Source organism: Chelmon rostratus, chromosome 20 (genome assembly GCF_017976325.1).
Source record: "Chelmon rostratus isolate fCheRos1 chromosome 20, fCheRos1.pri, whole genome shotgun sequence".
In the NCBI taxonomy this organism is placed as follows: domain Eukaryota; kingdom Metazoa; phylum Chordata; class Actinopteri; order Chaetodontiformes; family Chaetodontidae; genus Chelmon; species Chelmon rostratus.
In genome coordinates this window covers 5,587,303-5,602,098 of record NC_055677.1, presented here as the reverse complement: position 1 = coordinate 5,602,098, position 14,796 = coordinate 5,587,303, and the positions used below count along the sequence as shown (strand labels likewise).

Below are 14,796 nucleotides of genomic sequence, written 5' to 3'. Positions count from 1 at the left end.
AAATCCATGAACCTCATCTCGACAGCTTTGTAAATTACCAATCAGAACAAGTGTTTATATTTAGAAAATCTAATCAGAGGAAAACAACAAACCACAGCAGATGTATTAATGATTACATTCTGTAATACTGCAGTAGCTTGTCTACACAGATGAATGTTTGATTTCAGAATAATAGTTCAACATAGGGGAGCAGAAGAGGGTGGCTGATGAGTGTTTGGTTATACAGCACTTGATCATGGGCCCGATACGGCCCGATTCAAAAATATTGCACGGGGTTGGACCATGCCGCTCTCTCCTCTCACCGTTGTCCAGGACAGAAATGTTGGAGATGTCGCTCTTGTCTGTTTGGTGCTCCGAAGCAACCGGAGAAAACTCGATATCCCCAGAGTTGAGGATGGCGGCCAGAGTGCTGTAAACACTGCCCAGCTCCTGCAGAAATTATAGAAAGCTGTTTACTGTGTAAACCCCTGAGGCTGGCAGACAGTTTGAGGTTACCTTATCAAACAGCATCAGGTCCATCTTACAACCTTATGTACTGGCTTAACTGGACAGACATCTTAAAGATACTGTCTGAAGTTATTTTAGGTGTTCTCAAATTCAGCTAGCTTAGCTTTCTGTTAGCACCTCCAAATTTATCTGTCCATAAATGCTCACATATAAAGAGAATTTTTTTTTTTCAACTCCTGCACACAACTCATTATTTGCATCCCAAACTAGTAATTTGTAACCTCAATTTAAAACCTGTAACATAACTGTACACAAACATGTACATGTGCATAACAGCACGAGCAGTGTTAGCCTCTATAGCTAAATAGACAAAGAAAAGAGCAGCATTTAAGAAACCTTATATTTCATTGAGAAAAAATTGAGGTTTGAGATGTCAAAATGTGATCGCTGAGGACAGAAGATTTCAACAAAAGTAAGATTTAAAGGAATAAAGCAGCCTTAATTCACCTGTGGCGAAATTTAGTTTGAGGGTCCTCATTCATGCAAGAATAATTCTCTTAAATAGATCAATTTGCCTCAAATACCTTCTTCATACGCACTGATTTCATGCATGACAAGACGTACTGCAGAGGAGAAGGTTGTTCCTCCAGTAGGCCTACTGCCAAGTGATTACAGGGTAAGTACTATTGACGTGCAGATCCCTGAGGCAATCGGTTCTTTGGGCCTCATTAAGCTTCACAATGCCAACATCTGACTGCCTACATGTGCCTGTAGCTTCATGCTCCATCACACGCCATGCAGAGGATGTGAGGAACTACTTGTACTCTAGTTTACAGCTTATGTTTGTTTGTTTTTTTTTAACTCACTGATCAGGACACTTGCTTACATGTTGTCTTTTAGCTATACACAGATTTTCATGCATATATATTACAGGAGTGCGAGAGAGTGTCTGTATGAATGCTAGATTATATTGTTAAATCTTGGTTGGAGACCACTTTCATCTTTCTGCCCAGTGATTAATGGAGTAGTTCGTACCTCCAGGGTGAATCCAATGACTTTGAAACACTGCTCGACTGCATCAAACTGCTCCTTGTAGAAGGTGTTGCTCACTATGTCAGGCCCCAGTTTAATGTGCTCGTTACACAGATACCTGCAGATAAAAAAGGAAGCACAAAGGTCAGGACCTGGGTCTCAGGAAGAGGGAAGTTTGGAGTGTGAGTTGGAAATAACAGCGTTTCAGAGAAAGGCTAAGGAGTGTCAAACCCACTTAGGTGTCTTGCTGTCAGAGAGCTTGTAGTGGGCAAGTTTCTTCCTGTCAGCCAGGCCAGCATAGATGTAGTAGAAGATGTGAAAGTTCCTCTCCCCTCTGTGGAAACACACAGAGATGTAGCTCGGAAATTCAGGTCAAGACATGCAAATATTACAAACCTAAGACAATGAATGAGGAAGAAACAAAAGATGCTAAAAGCCAAATAGAAAACAGACAGGGAGCACTTCTGACATGGCTGAATAATTGAATAATCCTGATTTGTTGTTAAAGAAGCACTTAATTGATTTTAGTCATCAGTTTTCTGGTTTACTAATAGCTACCAGAACTGACAAAATAAAAAAATCTAAATAAGCAATCAATAAATAATAGGTATCTTAAATTTTTAACGTTAGCTTGCAGGCTAAAATGTTTTTTAAGAGTTAATGCTAAAGCAGCAGTGCAGTTTTTGGATGATTAACATTGCTTGCACTGGATCACCGATTGTAGCTGAAAGACAAAAAAAAACAACTGACTGGAGGTTGACGTAAAAGTACAGTTATTTTTATTTCACTAACAATAGTATCTATGGATGTATTCAGTTAGATTTTTGACTTGTTTCATAACGTTTTCCACATTTTGTCAGATTAGGGGCTCCGCAGTGCTCAGCCGGTGAAAACAAGTGTTTTGTGTAGTTCTGCAGGAACATTGCTATCCGCCTGATATTAGTGTCCAATACCAGGCTGAAGAAAGGTGTAGCTGCACACAACGCTTGCAGCCAAATCAAACCCTCTGACACGTGTGTCTGATACTTGAGTCTGCCTTTGAAGTTCCACTAAGGATACTTGCAAGACCACAATCTGTGATCAAACAGGAAATAAGCAAGGCCCTCCACTTGACCCACTTCGCTCCCCAGATGCATGATAAGAAGAAAAGATAGATTGAATGAAGTGCAGGTTGAAGGCAAACACCACCAATCTTAGGTGGAGAAGTAGAGGTGAATGGAAGAGAGAGACAGAGTCCATTAAGTACTGATCCCCGGCCAGTAGGCAAGATTCAGAAAACATACGAACACATAATTTCAACTGCCTTCGTCAAATAAAGGTCAAAGTGTCATGAGGTTGCTTATGTTTGACAGAAATACAAAAAAAGAAGGAAGTGATATTTACACTGCCTGGTGGATGACTCTGGATTTCTCCAGCAGGTACTCAGATATCTGCGCTCCGACCACTGTTCCTCCACAGGTGAACTTCATCTCCAGGTATTTGCCAAAGCGGCTGGAGTTGTCATTGATGACGGTGCAGGCGTTCCCAAAAGCCTCCACGAGGCTGTTGACCAGCAGGATCTTCTCCTGGAGCGTCCGATTATTGGCCTGAATAAAACATCATTCCAGCTATGTCACTGGGAAATCAATATAGTGGAAGTGATAAGTCTTTTATTAACAGATGATGCATGAATTCCTGTCATGTGCCTCTCTGTTGCTGCTGTTCCCATCAAAAGCGACACTGCCATTTCTTATTTCGTTCCTCTACTAATATAAAAATGCAAAAAGCAAATTGAAATGGAATTTTCTTTTCAATCAAGTTGCAAATCACGACGGGCCTCAGCTGGAGCGTCAAACAAACCGATCACAGGATGCTCAAAATGGCTTGAGGGTAAATTTTAGATATTGACTTTTTTAAATATCCACAGCGCACAGGTTGCTGCCCAAGACATGCAGCTGTTTCACAATTCAAAACACCACCTTTGTCATTCTGTCAGTCTGAAATATTATGACAGACATTCTTTATATTAATTTCTAATGTCCTGTCAGACATAAATATATTTTTGGACCTCTTACAGTTGGTAGTTTACAGTTTTTATAGTTTACCATTTAATCTGTGAAATCAGTTCACTTATTTCCTGATGTTTACGCGTGGTTTGGTTTTATTATGTATGATTATAAATAGCTTTAATGTTTTCTTCATTATACTGTATTTTGTTGACCTTAGGAGGATTTTGTGATTTTTATTGGGAATTGAATTAACAGTAGTGTAATAAAGTCACATAATGTAATGCTTCAACAAAGGGGGAGGGTGGCCTGTGCAGGTGTGCCCTGCAGTCAGTGCAGGTGAGTTTGTCTCTCCTAAAACATTTTCCTACAGCTGTGACTTAGTCTGCAGTTGTATTTTAAGGAGCACAGACGCTATTAATTGATCACAAAATTACTATTACTACTACATTGCTATTATTACTACTCTATAGAGTAAATAGGCTACAGTATAGCATAGAACTGAGTATTTATAGTGTGTACTTTAGAGAATATTATAAACCAAACTGACGTAGATTCTAACCTGCACAAACCTGAGTCAGATAAAGGATCAATGAGTCAGAAAGACTAGGCTAACATATTCAACTAAACAGCCCCTCTGCCCCTGAACTCTCTCTGCTACTAGAGGATGGAGAGGGGGGATGGCAGGTTAACAAGGGGGATGCATTTTGGCTATTTTGCTAACTAGGAGGATGGCATCCCCCCTCATATCATCTATTGGTTATGACTCACCTTTCCAAGAACTGTCAGCTGCTGCACCAACAGATGAGCACTCTCTGTTTTCCCAGCTCCACTTTCCCCACTGATCACAACACACTGAACACAGACAGAGATTACTGCAAAGCTAGTAAAAAGTGACGCTAGCAAATGTACGTAAATACACATGTGCAACATCAGTAGCACATTACCTGGTCTGTGTTGTATGACACCATGGACTGGTAGGCGACATCAGCCACAGCGAAGATGTGTGGCGGGTTAGCTGTACGCTTAGCTCCTATGTACATCTTAGTGTACTGTGGAGAGAAGAGGGTTGAGATAAAAATATAAACCAAACATGTTCATGAATAAAACGTAGACGAAAATGACATGTTATCATGAAGTAACTTTGCTACTTGGCACTGCGCGCCAGTTGAAATATTCCCTCGATACTGACTGTCCATGTAATACACTATATTTTTGTTCTGAAAAAGGAGAGGAGTGAAAAATAGGTACAAACTTGAGGCAAAGAAAAACATGATCATTGGGAGGAAAATACAGTCGGTGAGGTGTGAAGGAGGTAGGGAGACAGGGGCAGTGTGTGTGAATATGTGTGTAGAGGTGAGGGTAAATGGGATGCAGCCCACTGAAGAACTGCAGAGGCACTAATGAGACACGCCGGGCTGCAGTCAGTGCATTATCGACCACATGTTTGAGCACAGGTGCGTGAAAGAACACACGCTAAGGCCGACGTGCACAGACCTGAGGAGTGTATATCTCCATCTTATGGAAAGGATTGACTGCGATGAGGATGTCTCCCACATACGTGTAAATTTGATCTCTTCCATAGCGACTCTGAAGCTGCTCTGTGACCGTGTTCTGAAAAAAGAAAGCGACAGGCGTGATTCACACAACCGGCACGGAATACTTCCTGAACAAATAAACACCTATATCATTGTCAGAATCATATTTTGAGCTGCAACAAGCTGCACATTAGCTTGTGTTCCGCCTCAAGTCGAGGCCCGTGACGCCTGTTACGTCAATGTATCACCCTCATGTGATACACAGTGATTAATTCTCCTGTCTTCTCGCTGCCGGGACAGGTACATCAACAACAGCACCGCCTCCCTCAAACCAGCAGAGCTCCTCATGTTGAAGGATGGGTGGAAATATCCGCTGGCAACTGAGACTGATTCTATCATTCAATACGCCAGCGCAGCATTCAGATTTGATAAATTGCCCTAAATGTTACTTGTGCAAAAGATGCCGCAGTGCATTTCTCACTGTGTTTGTTCAACTGCCCGACGTGGCTGATCGGGGAAAAGTGATGCTGCATGAAAAAAGCAAATAACAATGTGGACAAATAGCACTGGCTGCAATCAACACGGTATATATAATAACATCAGTTTTTGTAGTCTTCCACAGGTCTTTTTCAGATGGTAAATGTTAAAAGCAAATAGCAGGTTGCCTAAACAATCCCACTAAGTCCATTTAGTAGCTGTTCTGAAGCTTTTCACTGTATCTTGCGGTCTTCCTCAGCATGTGCAGTCGTCATGGACATGCAGACGTTCAAATTTTCATTTTTCTTGTCCGCTTAAACATTGAGTTAAGTTAAATGTGTAGCAGTGGTCAAGAATGAACTTTGAACCTCAGCTTTGAAACTCCATCTGCTGAGGAAGATGAGCAATACAAACAAAAGCTCCAGAAAAGCTGCAAAATGGATGAAGAGGTGAGATTGTTTTCTAACTCCTGTTTCCAAGAGTGACTCAGAATGAAAAATAAATTAATTAAAATAATGTGCAGTCTAAAAAAAGACATAGGTCATCCTAAAAAAGACATAGGTCATGCTAGAGTTCTACTGTATCTAACAATTACAATCTGTTTACATCATGTTTTCCTTATCACGTCGACTGTGAGGATGGTTGTAATCTGTCCTCATGATTACAGCCAAGTATCGTTGTTTTGTTATTGAGACATGTATTTATATCAATGACCAGACTGTCAACGTTCTTACTTCGTCTAGAACTTCTAGGGTGGCGAGGTCGTCCACCTCCTCTGGGTCAGTCTGCGTCTTCATGTGGCTTCCTCTTTTAGTGTGGATGCGTTCATGCCTACAACCCACAGAGCACACCACGTCTCTCACTGAGCGCCGTGTGTAATGTACAACACATGAATCCAAATTCTTCATGAGCACATACTGTAGCAGTGCCCGACGCTGCCACTGGGATTCTCTGAGGTAAAGTAATGCATCTCTTCACTTCACACAACGAAAATATAATCAAAGCTTCAACTAGATAAAGATCTAAATGTAAATATAATCTTTTCGACAGCAGTGGTTCTCAAAGTGGGGGCTAGGGCCCTCTCAGGGGCCATAGAGCCACTGTAGGGGGGTGTGGTTAATCAGGGGAAAAATATGGAGCCAAACTAAGTCGAATGAATATGATGCCATCGTGCTGACCCGCCTTCCACTAAAATTTGTTCAAATTCGGCTCCTTTTTTCAAGTCCCCAAGCGTTTTTTTCAGCTTTTGAAGGAGGGAATGCCAGAAAAAGTCCATCAGTATGTCATTTCTCCTGCCAGACTCCTGAGACGCAGCTAAAAGGTGGTTCCAACAGGTGTAGGAAGCCAGAAACTGACTGACATAAACTTAAAGCGCATCTTCATCTTAATAAATGTTAAATCTGCCTCCAGGAAAAAGTCCTATTTTTGCTGGCCAACTCGTTGCTGCGAGCATCTTTATTTTCTGCTCGCCAGTACACAAACAGGCCGGATCATTCGTGACAGCAACCTTGTTTACTTCTACAAACTCCATGGAAATCACAACAGGAGGCTTCCATCACTCCAACAGACATGACTTCTGAGCTTTATGTCTTATATCTGAATCATTTAAAATACTTCCTAAAAGAAATCTGCAAAATTCAGATTTTAGCTTGACTGGTTTAGAATAAGTTTGATTACATCCGAGTACCAGTCACATCCAAAAAAATGCATCAGTGTTTAGTTTTAGTTGATGACGGTGGCTCATTTCCCGTTGTGATTGCAATTAATCTCTGCTAAATTTATCGGAAAGTTATTGACGAACGCTGGCGAGGTTTGGAGCTCATCAGCTGCTGTAGTGACTTTTACAGCGAAGGTCATAACCTCAGTTAAACTACAGCATCAAATGACAAACAGAAAAGGTAGAAAAAAAAAGCATGACCACACGACAGACTACAATGTTTATGTTGAGGGTGGCAGCATGTGAACAATCAGCTCATGTAGTTGATTGCAAATACATGCGCGATCACAACTACAACAAGAGCTCTGACCGAACTAAAAAAAAGCCAGTTATCATCTACTCCTACTGTGGCATAAAGGTCATATAGGCATTCGTTACCTGTCGTTACTGTCTGTGCTTCTGTCTGTCTTTCCATGATGGCTTGAACGACAGAAATATGATTAACATTTCATGACCGTACGGGCAACACACACTTCCTGGAGCCAACATTTTGACTCATGCGACACACGCTGTGCAGCCTGGCCCTCGAGTGCAGCTGCAGCAGGATGGAGCTGTTGTTTATGTGAGGGTGACAGGGCTTGTAAAACATCCAGCAAGGAGGGTAATTTGGATTATACTGTCTGCAAACGTTAAGCTGCAGCCTAACATATAAAACCCACTGACAGGAGGGCTTGCACACTTTAAGTTTTTCATGGTTTAGCACGACTTCTTACATGTGACAAATGCACGTATGTATTATGTATGTAAATGCGAGACTTTGGAGATTAAACATGCATGCAAATGGGGTTGAGACAGTACCTTGTTTTTTCAATGACTCCTATTTGTTGGTTGAGATCAATGAGCTCAATCAATTGTTTCTGCAGAATTTTCTCTCTGCCAACAATCTGTTTGATGAAAACATGCTGGAGCAGGTCGAGCACATTTGGTCTCAGCTCAAAATCCTTAATCAGACATCTGTGGGGATGAGGAGGAAAAGGTGGACGAGGAGGAGGAGGAGTGCAAAGAATTTCCATTTAAAGTGCGTCTGGTTATGTACTATCTGTGTAAATATTTATTATTCACAGAGGCTTCATGAACACAGTAGCAGCCACACTCACTTGCAGATGAAGTCATTAAAGTTGTCTGACCAGAGCTCCGGCTGGTGGAGAGTAGGCGGAGGGTTCCTGTTGAAGGAGGGAATGGAAAAGATAAATGGAAAGATAAGATTAGATGGGATTTTCGCAGGCGGGGCTGGAGAACAAAAGGCCGATGGCGCAGAGTGGAACGATGGAGCCAAATCTTAACTATTCGTCATTGAAGACGTCCGGAGGTGTTTCAGCGGCGGCACGAGGCGATGACAAATGATGCTCCACCTCTGTGGCTGGGTGGTGGTGATACAGCTGAGTTTATGACAGAAAAGCAATAGTCACTAGCATTAGATATCAACTATGTAACCAGATCTCAAAAGCTTAAGGTTTCTCCCGTTAAAAAAGCCTCTTTAGACAGACAAACACTGTTAAAGGGTCAAGCGTAATAAGGCCTCACAGCCGGCGAACAACTGAGCTAATTTGCTGTAATTCCTCGTCCTGCTTTAAGTACCTTTTTACAAGAGGGTTCCTGGCAAGTGCTGGGGAAGTCTGCTAATGCCTTCTACACGTTGGCTCTGACAGCAATAAATTGGTCTAATGAGAGGGCATACATCTCCTGTTTATCACACAACACACCCCATCTAGACAGCAAATGCATCAGACGTTTATTTGGAGTCGGTCCTGCTAATGCTGTGTCTATTAAAGTGTTTTTTTTTTTAATCTTGAAGACAAACAGGGTCTTGTGGAGGCTGCTTAAATTACACAACTATTTTGACTTTTTAATTTCCTGGAAAACAAATATCAGGGTGTATTTAAATTTTAATATAACCCAGTTTCCGATACAAAAGTTAATTTTGTATTTGCCTTGTTCTGCAATAGATTCCAGCTAAAATCTTCTCCTTTGCACATAATGAAGGATAAAAGCTTAAATCCTTCCACTTGTGCATAATTAGGAGAGCACTTTTAATCTTTCACCTGCTCCAGAGTGTGATGCTTTAAGCTGTCATCCCACTCCCTCGCTGTCTTTCCATCTTTGATTTAAACACAGGGTAAACGGAAAAGAGGCACAGAGAAAATCTGCTTGTGTATGTTAATTTAATTTAATATTTTTTAACTTTTTGCCATGCTTTTAGGGTTTATGTTTATGTTTTTAATGGTCAAAAGAGAATACTCTTGTAGGCTACTATTTTTTGCAGCCTTTGTCAATAAACAATGGACATAAACATAATGTGAAACCTTGAAGGTGGATATAATGTCGCTGTTTTCAATATATGTTACCAGAAGATGTGTTGAAAGATGCATGATATACAGGCCATTCATTCATTTCCACCATGGACGACATAAAGTTCAATATATTTTATATTTGGATGGCAATGACGTCTACTGTTACTGGTACTTTGTCGCTCTCTCTTTCACTGTCCTGCTCTTGTCCACTATAATTATATCTGGTTAGCCGCCTGCAGTCTGCCTGAGTCCATGTGAACGCAGCATTAGGGACACCTTTCCAGTGACCCCATGGCTGGGGGGCACAAATTATTAAGCAAGGGTCTGGGGGTCCTCCATCAGTGCCATACACTTGATTTCCTGCATTCTGGTGCATCTTAAAAGCACCAATTTGTGCTTTTTATGCATCAACATGAATGTAAAAGAAATAAAGAGACAGTAAGATTATTTGTAGGCAAAGCTTCTCCTAAAGGACGGGATAGCCTAGCCTTTGGCAGGCTAATGACTTGTTCTGCGGCTCCTGATTATTTTTATGTGATTTATGTTCAACAAACCTACCCTACTGCACATCAGCAACAACAGCAACGCAAAATAATGCTTATGTTTATTCAGCTCAGAAAGGTCATTTTTATCGGTTTTACTTTGCGTCAGTAGGGTGGCGAATTAGCTCAAGCTTGTGTTTTTGTGGTGACTTGCGTTAGATGACTAAAGCGTCTGCTGTTGTTAAGGCAAGCTGGTGGACAAAGTAACATAAACATCTTATAGTATCATGCAATCCAACACAAAATAAGAGCAAACTACAACTTTAATTTTTAACAGAGCGGCACTGAGCTCGATTTACAACAATCTCAAACTGTGTTATTTAAACCCACAAGAACACGCTGAGAAAAGCAGAGACCCAGTTTCCAAAGGTACAAAAATACTTAAAAAAAAAAGCTTTAATGGCAAGTGCTGTATTTTTAAACTTAATAATTTGCCTTCTGTATGTATACAGTCAGGGGAACGTGAGGAGCTACACCTGGTACTGGTACCTACTACTACAGTAATTAGTATCGAGTCTTGACCGTCTGAACAGCATTATTTTCTGCAGGAACACTGCCTGGGATTGTATTAAACTGCACTGGTGTATGCATGTTGAACTGTGTTTAGTCCTTGTACACGATGATAAAAGTCAAAGTGAAAGCTGTAAAGGGATCACAAATAAATTCAAGCATTGTGGAAAACACATAGAAATGAATGTCCTTGATGATCTTCTGTTTCTATTCGGTCGCATTTAAGTCAGCCTGAATTAAGCAGGATGTGGTGTGGTTGAATCGGTGCCCTGAGCGTAGCTTTTTCTGAGACTGCTTGATGGACGGACACAGAGTAGTGAGAGGAGGGAGGAGAGGAGTGTGAACAGACAGCCTGAAGCTCTGGCTGCAGCAGTCACATAGATTCTGAGAAAGCTGCGTGATGGCTCCTGTGGAGCACGACCCCCGGAGCAAACACACAGGACAGCTATGACACAGGAGTGTGTGTCTGATGTGTCTGTGTGTGTGTGTGTGTGAGTGTGAGTGCAGGATCACGACGTTTCAGGACAGTGATGGACAAAGTGCTGTGTCGCTAAGGTGACAGTGACGGTAAGTGCTTATGCAGCTCTCAATCAGGAATCAGGAGACGATAAACAATTACTTTTCACCTTCAGCCCAAAATGCACAGAGAGGAGAAAAGGTTTTGTGTTCTCGGCCTCCCCCACAGGATGAATGGGATCAGTGCCAGGAGGGGAGGGGTTTATGGATAAGCCCCTGTGAGCAGAAAAAAAAGCTATTTGAAATGACAACACTGTACTTTGTCTGGTGACAGTCAGTATAGAGAAGCAAATTACAGCGTCGGGGAGCAGGAGATGGCTTTTCGGGATTGCAGGACTGCAAACTCCTGTGCATTACCCTTCTGACAGAAGTGAATGAAAAAAACAGCTTGTTGTAGCTCTGCTGTTGAAAAAAACGATTGTGTAGGTGGTGTCTTTTTGCAGGGCTTCATAAAACAGCATCAGCTGCTGTCCATTGACAGAAAAAGTATCAACAAAAACACAGATAATATATTAATCTTTAAGTCATTTATGAAGTAAACATGCCAAACATCTCAGTTGTTCTAGCTTTGTGAATATGTGTGGCGTGACTGAAAGCTCAAGAAAGTTCAAAATATTAAAAAATTGTGTACAAGAGGACAATTTTCTGAAGTTATCGTCATGAAAATGGTTGGTTTTGTTTCATAATTTCGTATAATTTGCAACAACTCGGAGGTTCACTGCATGCAAAATGGTACAGTAAATTATAGCTTTGCCCTGTGCAGTTAGCACAAGGATGAGAAATGTCCTCTTACTGAAGCAAAAGTCATTCCCTCAGCTTTGTGTAGGGTCCAGCTACATGCTGACATGTAATGTCTGTTGAGGTAACGATCAAAGACATATTCATGTTAATGCAAGCTCAGCCAGATCGGAGGATAAAACAGTATATGCTTGCCTTCAAAATCTCCAAGGGGGCTCTGATTTCTCAGTTCATAAGTGGTAATTAAGAAGTTACCATGTTTAAGTGCATCAGAGTGAGAAACATGCAGGATGCCAAGAGGATAAAAACGTTGTTTCTTTACTTTGACACAGTCATTAATCATTTAGTATCAAAATAAGGGCGATCGGAAATGCATATTGCGAGTGATAAATGTAAACAGGGCTGTCAGTGTCTCCAAATATACAATTATGTGCAATTTTGCCATAATGCCAACATTCAGTGAGACATAAGTCTTAAGTTATTTGTGAATGAAAATTATTTCAGCATTCAGCTTTTAGTTGGGGCGAAACCTTGAAGTTCAAAAGTTTCATGAAGGCAGAATATGAGCAACTACAGAATTTTAATGTGATTTAAAGACATTTATAGCAGCTCAGTGGCTAACTGGTTAGCACTGTCACATTAAAGCTAGAACCCCTTAAGAGGTAAATTAACAGTGGCAGGGCCCCTTGACAATGATGGCAGGTTGCTGTGTGGGTGTAATGGCGGCTCACCTGGGTATTTTGAAAAGGGCTCTCATTGGGTGGAGGTCAGACAGGGGCGGGTCTCCATCTCCCAGCTCTATGGCGGTGATGCCGAGTGACCAGACATCACAACGAGCATCGTAGGTGGAGTCCAGCTGTTGCTCACATGCTATCACCTGCGGCAGACAGATGGCAGTGAAAACACCAAAATACTGAAACAGAATTATAAAAACAGCCTCATATTAGAGCCGATTTGAATTTTGAGAACAAGTCTAATACCTTTGCCCTCAATGGATTCACCATTTATCATCACCACATGCATGCAAGGTGTAAAGTTTGGGTTTGTGTCCTTACTAGGGAGGAGTTATTATTCATATACTGCTGTTGGGTTTTCTTATTTGTGAGGCCTAACACACACACACACACACACACACATACACACAAAACATGTAGCAGAGCAAAATGTAAATCAAAATATCAAAAGAACCGAATATCAGCTGTAGCAGAGCTCAGGCAAAGCTACAGTCTCAGCATCATCTGCTGTGGGCAATATAGTACACACACACACACACACACACACACACACACACACGCACACACACTCACACACACACATACAAGTGCATGGACTCACAGTCTATCATCAATGTCCTTAGGGCAACATGGTACCAATCAACAAAATGAATCATCTCTGAGTGGGAGGCATGTAATACACACACGCACACACACACACACACACACACACACACACACACACACACACAAACATGCACACACAGAAACACACATTCACTATTGTTGTCAAATGTCTGAAATCAATATATTTTGTATTCCCAACTCTCAAAAGGCATTATCTTATGTACACAGACAAGACAAGCAGAAAAATCATTATCAGATCACCAATAAGACATCCTGAAGAACAAGTGTACACACACACACACACACACACACACACACACACACACTCCTTCATAGAAAACACGAGTCCCTCACTACTCTGTTATAACTCTTCATAACTATCATCTATGTGATATAATGAAGGCTGTTCTGCAAAAACCAAAAACATGTAAATCTTCATCAAAATGACAAAAGAGATAAATATAACAGCATAAATCTTCAGTCAATGAAGTCAATAAAAATTACACTCATCCAAAATATAGACTACTACTCATTGTTCACTGAGAATGAATACTCTTTTTGAGCACAAGTATCTTGTGTTTAAATTAACTGACACAACTTACCCCACAACTCAAAGTTACTAAACAGGATCTCCTTTGGAAAGTAGGTCAGTCAGAATGCCAGTGTATAAAAACAACGCTGCATATTCTGTATCTGTACACTGGATATAATGCTGCCGTTTATGGAGAAAAGCTCAAAAAAGGCACCAAAATTCCCCAGAAATGATCCTGTAGACCCTCGTTTACAAATCTTACTGCTGTCATCTAAACACTGTCTCGCCCAATCCATCCAAGCTATGTTCTTTGTTGATGAACATCTTACACAAATGAGATTAAAATCCTTGAGTCCTGACAGGACACGTCATGCAGCGTATATTCTAATTATCTGACAATTTGCACGACATGCAAACCTCATGTAAAAATGTCCATTTCGATTAGACAGGTGTGATATGCAAGGTCCCGTCTAGGAAACACATTTAAGATGTGGTGGAGGTACAGTGGCTACAAAGCTTAGCAAAGTTCAAAGTTCATCTTGCAAACGATTCATCTGATCTGCTCCTGAGCAGCGTTCAGGGTAAGAGTGCAGGTGGGTGGTTATGGGATGCCACTACATACTGTAGGTGTTCACTTCAATGAAATATAAATGAAAGGTACCCCTCTGTCAAGACGTTGTTGTCTTTGTTCGTTTCGTTGGTGTGCTCCTTTTTTAAATTTTTTGCACCTATCAAACTTGTTTACCACTGATTATGCGGCAAATGGCTCTGTTTTAGTGCGTTACTTTCATTCGAGTTCATGAAATCTTTTTTTAAACATTGCTTTACCTGCAGACATTTGAAAGACTTTACAAAAAACAGCTTACGTTCAACATCAATGTTTTATAAATTTTACACTATGGTTCAAGGTTGTGTTTTTTTAATTCGACAATTTTGTTTTCTCGTCAAAACCTGGTGCCTACATTACCCACAATGCACTTGGTAGGCAATTCAGTTATGCTATTAGAAGACAAAGTAGCCACTAGCCTTAAGCAGAGACGAGGAGCAGGCTACAGAGCTCTGGTAAACTCCACAACCTTATTTATCAAACTTGCAGCTCTCTCTGGAGCTGCAAAATCATATATATAATCA

General features: G+C 41.0%; 1 protein-coding gene across 4 annotated transcripts in view; it reads right to left on the bottom strand.

The window, feature by feature from the left end:
- Positions 1 to 14,796, bottom strand: part of myo3a (myosin IIIA) — a 55,220-nt gene that overhangs the window by 21,142 nt on the left and 19,282 nt on the right. For 3 of the 4 annotated variants that reach the window (XM_041961275.1, XM_041961274.1, XM_041961273.1), the window contains exons 6-17: positions 12,525 to 12,670; positions 8,294 to 8,359; positions 7,995 to 8,150; positions 7,575 to 7,616; positions 6,214 to 6,310; positions 4,962 to 5,078; positions 4,412 to 4,516; positions 4,236 to 4,319; positions 2,863 to 3,065; positions 1,715 to 1,813; positions 1,483 to 1,597; positions 303 to 429 (exon numbers count right to left, since the gene is read on the bottom strand). In XM_041961275.1, the coding sequence (XP_041817209.1) occupies positions 303 to 429; positions 1,483 to 1,597; positions 1,715 to 1,813; positions 2,863 to 3,065; positions 4,236 to 4,319; positions 4,412 to 4,516; positions 4,962 to 5,078; positions 6,214 to 6,310; positions 7,575 to 7,616; positions 7,995 to 8,150; positions 8,294 to 8,359; positions 12,525 to 12,670 (1,357 nt within the window). The remainder of the gene's footprint in view (positions 1 to 302; positions 430 to 1,482; positions 1,598 to 1,714; positions 1,814 to 2,862; positions 3,066 to 4,235; positions 4,320 to 4,411; positions 4,517 to 4,961; positions 5,079 to 6,213; positions 6,311 to 7,574; positions 7,617 to 7,994; positions 8,151 to 8,293; positions 8,360 to 12,524; positions 12,671 to 14,796) is intronic. The other variant, XM_041961276.1, reaches the window with a different exon arrangement.